Below are 8,864 nucleotides of genomic sequence, written 5' to 3' on the forward strand. Positions count from 1 at the left end.
AATATCACGTGCTCTCGACACCTCAGCCCTTGTAATTTGCTAAGTGACAATCGCTTTGCAGCTTCCGCATCAACACACAGAATCATGTCCGCTTCGTGACTGTCATCTGTCTACAGTGTGTTGGTCCCCCCTCTCCCACGACCATTGACGGCCGGGAATAGTCATCCACAGACCATTCCCATAATCAGGGCTCTCGGCCTTTGTCGATCGCCCATGATTAATGGGAATGGTCAGTGCACCTACACCTTCATGACGCGGGTCATGGATTTGAGTGTGGCCAAGCGACTAGGATGGTGCTCAAGTACGTCCTTTGTAACAGAGCGGGTAGGAATGTTCGTATGGCTTTAGAAAAAGCTAGTTAAGGATTCAAAATACTTCTCCACTTTGTACTACTATTAAAGTGAGATGAACCAATGATCTTTATATTTTTGAAAGATCATAAATTATTTTAATTTTTCATTCAATGAGCGCATGTTTACATGATAAATCCAAAAAAATTATGCTCGCGTGTGCATGTTTGACGATTTATTTTCTTGCACCATATGATAACATGATAATTGGAATGATCTTCATCCATAGGTATACCAAGGCCTTTAGCAGGCCAATAAACAAGTGCCCACAAACATTTGTCTTCTATTCTTTTTATAAAAAAAACAAATCTCACAGTATGTGAGAGGTTATATTAATAAGATAAAACCATTATATCAATATCATGTTCAATATGAGCCATGGCCACTTACATTCAAAAGGGCGCACCATCTCTGCAAACATCACATTGACATAGATCTAATGTAAGAGTTACTCAATTCCACTCGTCGGAAGTATTGCTTTTTCCAATCTCAAAGATAGTTTTTGTGCCAAGCTGGAGAAAAGGAAAGAACTTTTGGGAATTCCTTTTCCAAGTTTAAAAGTTAAAACTTTTTAAGCATATCTTGTCCAGTGATAGGATTTGACGCCCATCTACCCTTCTTAAGGCATTTTGCCGGTCGTATGAAGGCCAAAGGTTTTTTGAGTCTGTCATTGGAAGGGCTTGTTCAAAAATTATCCTTCTATAGAGAAGGGTGAAAAAATAGAATACATGTCAATGGAAGGGCTAATTTTAAAAAAAATTATATATATTAATGCTCATTTACAATATCTATATGTATATTGGTTATACTCATTGACAGAATATAGTATCTTGCCTTGTAAATTATGCAAAATTTTCTCATTGGAAGGGCAAACTGAAAATAGACCCTTCTATAGGGAAGGGTGCATTTTCCTACAACCCATCTTTTGAAAGAATAGATTGCCCTTCAAATCCTAACAGCGAGTCTCTTGTCTTTCAATGTCAAAGTAGTATTCACGTGTGCATGAAGGCAATTAATTCCTTCTTTCACGCTCAAAGTCAGTCTAGTGTTGACACTTACCATTCAATTTGTGCTCTTCAATTTCATACCAAACACTTTACCTAATACCTTCTCTTTTCAAGCAACCTTTAAAAAAAAAAAAACAATGCAAGAATGTAATTTTCTAGTAGGTGGCCCCAATTTTGAAGCAGGTCGATTAATATGAATCTGGCTAGGTGTTGTTGAACTGTTGAGGGGAAAGAGGGGTGGAAGGGCACGTGGTGGAGAGAGGAGGAGGTAGATTTTTGTGCAAGGCGCGCGGAAGTTAGGTGCATCGTTCTGGAGAGTGGCCTTTCAGCATAGCGCAAATTTGCAGACTGCTGAAAAAGAAGGGGGCGGCGGCATAGCTCCGTATCGGAGAGGGAGAGAGAGAGGGAGAGAGAGACTTTGAGCTTGCCATCTCGATGTTGTCTGTGAGAGCTAGCATGCGTGCCCAACACAAAGATGGAGCGTGGAGGGAGAAGGTACCTTGCCTTTTTTTTAATGGTGAAGCGTCTGCCCGTCAGGCTTTTGTTTGCGCGAGTGCAGGCAGCTGGCAACCTCGCATGTCGAGATCACAGCGATGGCGAGGGAAGAGAGAGGAGAGAGGAGAGAGGAGAGAGAAGGGCGAGGGGATCTCTTGAGATTCCGGTTAATGGAGCCCCAGACCGAGTATGATCCCAATTTTCATGTATCTTAGCTTGATCAAAAGTTGAGCACTCAAATAGGTTATGATGCTCAAGAGTAAAACTTGCAATAGACATAGTATGCATAAACAAACAAACTTCCTCATTGAAGGGGGTGCAAGCCAACTCGGATTGTCGCTATGGTACAAAATGTAGATAAAAGAATAGGCTCAAGCATGTGCAAGTGTGTATGGTGTCTTCTCATATAGCTGCACACATTCTTTATTATCAGAGGCAATATGGGTGATGCAAAGTATAAGCATGTACCCATAGAATTTTCTCAAGCTGTGATACATTGGTGTTGTAGAACAACCTCATTCACTATGTGATCCACGCAATCTAGTGATGCATCATGCAGCAAGTGGATTGCATGCCATCCTCCAAAAGAGTTTTGATGTCTTCCATCCATGGTGAGCTGAATGTTTTCTTCTATGTGTCTTTTAAATTGTGCTACTTGCCTCCCATGCATTTATAAGAAGCCAATGTGGAGAGCTTTGGTGCATATACTACACAACTCTCTTTGTGTTAGTATCATGCATGTTATTTATATCTTTACAGTCCAAAAAATTGTGTTTGAACATTTTTTACTCTTTCTGATAGGGTTTACAAATGCTACCACCCCTTACTTCAGCCCATTAAAGAAGTACTGAGGTGACAAGGTGTCAAAGAGACATTTCTTCATAGTCCAACATCCAATATGGCACATGTTTTCAAATGTTTAGTAGGTTATCTTCCCAGTTCTAACATTCAACATGGCACATATTGTCAAATGTATTATCGGTTCTCTTCTCCAAGGCACACTCACACCATTTGCAAGAGCCTCAAGGCTAAGGTACTTAAAACTATGTACCAAATCTAGTAGTAGCTCTTTATTATATGCATTGCATGGTTTCTCCATGTTGAACAAGCATAACCTTTGATATTGAGGGCCTCACCATCAAACCACTATTTAACCACGCGGTTTTTAGGGTTTTGATGCATCTGAGCAGGAGCCAAAAGCACTATATTACCTCCATATAGCAAAACCTTGATCACATCATCATTGATGATAACTTACTCAACTAGTTCTGGGTGCATATACTCACGAATCATGTGCTCCAATTCATCAATGCACGGCCCAAAGAAAGTGGGGGAAAATGAATACCCTTGTTTGACACCAATATTGCTTTCTTCTCCCGACCATAATCGACATATCACTTTCTCATGCTTGTATGTATTCTTCCAAGTGTTAAAAGGAACCATAGCAAAAGCCACCTTGAAATCCACATAGCAACAATACAATCCTTTACCTTTTAGTGGACGTTCCTCCGTGAGAACTCCAAGGGTAAATGGTAGAGAGAGAGAGAGAGAGAGAGAGAGAGAGAGAGAGAGAGAGAGAGGTGTACCATCACCAAATTAAGGAGGAAAAGAAGTAGCTATTCGATAAAGCTAATCCTAGAATGATCTAAACGAAGGGTGACGAGCAAGACGAGCAAAAGTGACAAGCAAGACGAGCTTTGCTCGAATGAAAGTCGTCTCCTTTTCACAAAGACCCAACTTTAAGATATAACTTTTCTTTGAAAAAGCCAGCTCTGAGATAATCCAAAACAAGGACATCCAAAACCACTCTCTTTATCCCTAAAACAAGCTTTGGAATGAATGAGACATTACATTGTAAGGACTTAGAATTAAGTGTTAAGTCACAAAGTTAAGCACATTCCACATGACCTTACAAGGTGCCACACCAAATGTCCTTCGGAAGATGAAAGATAAGCAACTTGCATCTGCATACCTTGGACAACAGCTATGACCCCTACTACTGCCACCCAAATCTATATAAAAGTATTTCCTATTTCGAACTTCTGCGGCACTACCAACCACAACAAGAAACAAAGCTAATTTGAACCTTTTGAAATACCTCATGCCTGGTGTGATGATCGCTAAAAGCAAGGATTCTCTCTAGCTCCTCTAGACTACAGGTTTCTCAACGAGCTCTATAAGACCTCCAGAACAATGGTCTCCTCATCCTGAAGCTATTGCATCAACAAAGAAATACGACAATCTGGATGCCCTTGGAAGCTCTATGACAACTCAAGTTTGTAAAGGCATTCCATTTTCTAGCCATTTTCTACGTTTCACATCCTAGCTATGTAGGACCATCTTGAGTACCCTGTATCTTTCCTCTTACAGTTTCCTTTAGCTCTATGGCTAATAAGGGATTGCAGTTTAAATAGACATACCAAAGAGCTAAATAAGTACCACCTGGCATTAATGCATCGTAACACATCGACAGTCACTTCCGCATTCTAAAACAAAAGAAAAATGGTAAGGACACATATAAAGCTCTTAAGTAAAAGGACCCATTTACATACTAAACACCAGAAAAGATTTCACAGCTTCACATGCCAAAGTCAAAGGTATGCCTCTAGCACTCTTCTTCACAAGGTTTGTTTAAAAAACCAAAAAGCGCAAAAAGATCCCTCTTTCATAAGGATTCATCACCCAGTACCAACTTGTTTAGGTCAAACATTCCAAAATTTTCTACAAACCAACCGAGGGGTGTTATAAGTGGCTCTTCTGCAAAACCTTTAATTTCAATGTTGCTAGTTACAAAAGATGTACAATGGGGGTTAAATATTAATCTTCAATCTAATTGTCGCATGAAAAGTGGACAGACTTCTCGAAGCCCATCGACCTTATTTGGAAGTTCCAACACTAAAAAAAATGTCTATGTATAGAAAGAGCACCCATTCGGATTGGCAAAAAACCGACGTGCTCTGCACCTCGGGCACCTGAGCTTGGGGCAGGGACGTCACGTGCTAATTGCAAAGCTGTGCACATAGACTTTCCAAAACACTATTTGATTGATTAGCTGCTGTTAGAGTGGTCTGGTTGTTGCTTACACATGTAACCTGCAATGTGTCTCCAGTTTGGACCGTCTGCACACAATTAAGATATTGTCAGACCTCATGCCTTGCAATTACAACACAATTCTCAACAATTACAACGTTAGTCACCATACTTACAGTGCAAGATGCAACACCTGCATCATCACAATTCCATCTTGATGTTGGCACGCAACTTAAGTAATGACACCACGAGCATTTATCATTTCCGTCCACCCCTCGTAGAACAAGTACCATGGTGACACTCATGCTGCAAAAAACACGTTACAAACAAGGTGAAATTTCACTATGGACCTCGAAAAAGGAAATCAAAATGTGATACAAAAGATACACATTAGTTATATACCAACTTTATAGAAAACACAAATAAGTAATGAGCAAAAGACCAAGAAATTGCAAAAACGGAAAGAAAATGAAAGATGGGCACCGCAGGAAACGTTATAAAAAGTTATAACTAGATGAATCCAGGATAAGCCCAGATTCACCTGTAAAGGAAAGTGCAAGGTATAGACCCATGGTAGTCACCAACAAGACGATATGACCATCAGTTCCATCATGCATAGTACTAACTAAATACATCCCCACTAACGTTGTCAGTGCCCAATAGTGGGTGTAGAACCAGGTTCTAACATATGCTCCCAAACACAACACACACCACACGCGCACACACGTGAGCATACATCAACACAAAGTTCTAGGAAATCAAAATGTCGAGGAAAAAGACACAGGATAAAAATTAATTATATTTTCATTTTATAAAACCCGCAAAATAGTATTTTGGAAATGAAAGTGAGCACACAAAAACAAAATTATTGGAAGATCAGACGACCCTTGGCAAAGGGATACTATGACCTTTTAGAAGGCCAAAAAGGCTCAAATGAAGCCAAAAACCGACACTACCCACAAACCAAAAACACTTAGGCCTCAAGTCAATCTTTCTACGTAACATGGGCTCATTACTTACCCAGCAATGAGAAGAATGAGTGCTATCACCAGAAGAACGCATTGATATGGCTTGTGCCTTTTCCTTTGCACCAGTTGTCCAGGGGCAGCAGTTGCAAGATTCACATATTCACGTTGCGGCAGTAGCAAGAGCACGAAGCCTGCTAGAAAGCCAACTATGAAGCCTCCAATATGGGCAAAGTTGTCTACATGGGGCAAAATTCCCACGGCCAAATTCACCGCCACCACCACAATAAGTGTGAACAATGCTCCACACTGAGAGGCCCAAAACCAAAAAACACTTAAGCAAAATCATGAGATAACAATCCTTCCTGATAACCAGAAATATATATTGAGTGCACATCAATTCCTCCAAATAAATCATAAAAATACCCCTGAATTTTCTGGAAATTCCCAAAATACCCCCAATGAATCTCACAAACATCTCTGAGGACTTTTTTTTGGCAACTCTTCACAAGGAAATAGGTTCTCCATCAATAGAAGAAGATGCAACTAGGGACTAAGATGGTATTGTGGGGGCTATCGAAATGAAATAGTCAATTATTTGTAGACACAAATTCCCCTACTTGTGAGCTCATTGAAGGAAACATCTCTACTGTCAAATAGATTAAACTATGGAAAAATTGGAGCTACTCATCCAAAATTGGTATTTTGGGGATATTTGAAATTTGAGGGGTATTTCAAGAAGTTCACAAACTTTGATGATATTTTGGTAATTTTCCTTTCCCAAAAACTTAGGGCACGCAATTGAAAGGATGCAGAAGTTAGAAAGTACCGACCTTACTCTCATAGATTGACCAATTCGTAATAAGCTCCGAAAGCATAGCTCCAAGCAGACCGAACAATGCACCAGATGCTCCTACAGAAATTCTATTTTGAAGAAAGAGTGATGAAAGTAAACTGCCTCCAAGACCGGACAATAAATAGATCAATCCAATTTTCACTGTAACATGACAAAGGAATCGTCAAACATCCCCAAAACTGTGTTTTAATGATACTGTGAGCAAATAGAGATGTTGTGACACTTACAGAATCCAAACTCTTGCTCTAGCTTTATCCCAATAACCAGCAGACTTAGCATATTGGCTACAAGATGAATAACTCCTGCATGGAGCCACATGCATGACACAAGGCGCCAGCCTTGATGATCATGTACAACTTTGTTTGTATCTAGAGCGCCCACCTGCTGCAACCTGCATTTGCAAGAGGAAAGAGTGTATTTAGTGAGTAAATCTGTACTCACAAAAGCATGAGCATTCATGTGAGCCATATCTATAAAGGGGCTATTTAAAATAGATAATGGATGGCGAAAAGCGCAATGGATATCATTACAGAAGAAAGTACGAATTAATGATCATCCAATAACATAATATATAGACCTAGATGAATCCACCAGATTTCACCAGTAAAGGAAAGAGCAAGGTATAGACTCATGGTAGTCATCCACAAGACAATACAACCATCAGCTTCATCATGCATAGTAATGACTAAATACTACAACATCTCCACTAACGTCATCAGTGCCCAGTCAGGAGTGCAGAACAATGTACCAATATATGCTCCCACACCCACACCACAACAAACACACATGAGCATACATCAATGCAAAAATCTGCGTACTGAGAATTGTCATAACTATAGACATGCATGGCAGACTCAAGCCTAGTATAAAAGAAGCATTAAATAGGAAAAATTAAGGTAGTTGTTAGGGCATACACACCACAGAAGATAGAAAGAATTGACACAATAGCAATTGGTCGCAACTCAGACAAATAATGGTCCATTCAATGCAAAAAAGGTGCAACCCCAGCATGTGTAGCATGTATGATCCTTAATTATTTGTTACTTGGTCTCCTAATACTGTGATTCCACATGAAGAATATGATTGCCTTAAATAACTGCCATGCTATTCCGCAAACTGGTAAAGATTCATATACAATGCATATTCCTTGTTCTGAACAAGACCCTCCACATTTTGCAAAATGACGGATGAACACAGCAAAAGACTAGAGAAGATGAACGTACGCTCGGGTCGAAGGTCCTATCAGAGGATTCTCACTGAATGGTTGGAAGGAGAAGCGTTTAAGGAACTTAGCCAAGCACTGATCGTTGGCAGTATTTGCAGGGCAATTATTCACGTACATGGTGATTATAAACATGACAATATTTGCCACAACGATGGTGGGAATTAGCAGAGGAATCCATCGCCTCCCTTGCGAGACTGGTAGGTATACAGGGGCCCCCGAATCATGCACAGGGTGGACTCCCTTGCTGCTGCTGCTGCTGCGGCGGCGCATAGAGCCTCTTCTCTCCAGATCCTCTTCCCCCATGGCTGCTCTGAACAAAAAGAGAAGCCTCCTGGGTAGCTATATACAGACAATTTGATCGATTTGACACGCCCAAAATCCTTCTTTGGCTTCTCAACAATGCAAATGCACACTTTGAAAAGAATAAGAATGGCGAGGGAGTCCTCTGCTACTCTCTGCTACACCTTTAAAAACGCGCGACTATGGAGAATTTTTATCTGTATCTAATAGATGATAGAAAGCAGCAGGGCGTTTATAATCTTCTGCCGCTACTACGCCTATAGGAAAGAATGGCTATGGAGATCTGAAAGACCCGCCCCGCGTTAAGAGGATACGCGGAAGAGAAACCTTGACTCTTTCAGCTCCGGCCTTTCAGGCCAGCGTGACTTCGACTGAGTCACGCATTACATGGTACAAAGGAGTGGTCAGTGATGAGAGATCATACATAGAGAATCACCCATTAGGCTACATGACACAAATGAGTAGAGAGAGAGAGAGAGAGAGAGAGAGAGAGAGAGAGAGATAGACTGCACACTCCAACCAGTGTGCAAGCCACAAATCTGAATCCACTGGACCACCCAGCTTTGTGCACATGCACAAACGGAGGTGCGATGGTGGTGTATTTCAGTTGTCGGCATTGAGTGCACATGCATACAT

At 40.7% G+C, this 8,864-nt stretch overlaps 1 protein-coding gene across 1 annotated transcript; it reads right to left on the reverse strand.

Annotated features, from left to right (window-relative positions):
- Window positions 1-4,590: 4,590 nt before the first annotated feature.
- LOC147442570 (RHOMBOID-like protein 2) lies at window positions 4,591-8,619 on the reverse strand. The gene is made up of 6 exons (XM_086528717.1): window positions 7,927-8,619; window positions 6,931-7,094; window positions 6,681-6,844; window positions 5,903-6,156; window positions 5,059-5,188; window positions 4,591-4,971 (listed from the first exon to the last, which is right to left on the reverse strand). The coding sequence occupies exons 1-6, from the start codon at window positions 8,229-8,231 to the stop codon at window positions 4,852-4,854; spliced, it is 1,137 nt and encodes a 378-aa protein (XP_086384843.1). The 5' UTR covers window positions 8,232-8,619; the 3' UTR covers window positions 4,591-4,851.
- Between the last annotated feature and the right edge of the window lie 245 nt (window positions 8,620-8,864).

This window comes from Adiantum capillus-veneris, chromosome 14 (genome assembly GCF_014529385.1).
Source record: "Adiantum capillus-veneris isolate H3 chromosome 14, ASM1452938v2, whole genome shotgun sequence".
Classification (NCBI taxonomy): Eukaryota; Viridiplantae; Streptophyta; class Polypodiopsida; order Polypodiales; family Pteridaceae; genus Adiantum; species Adiantum capillus-veneris.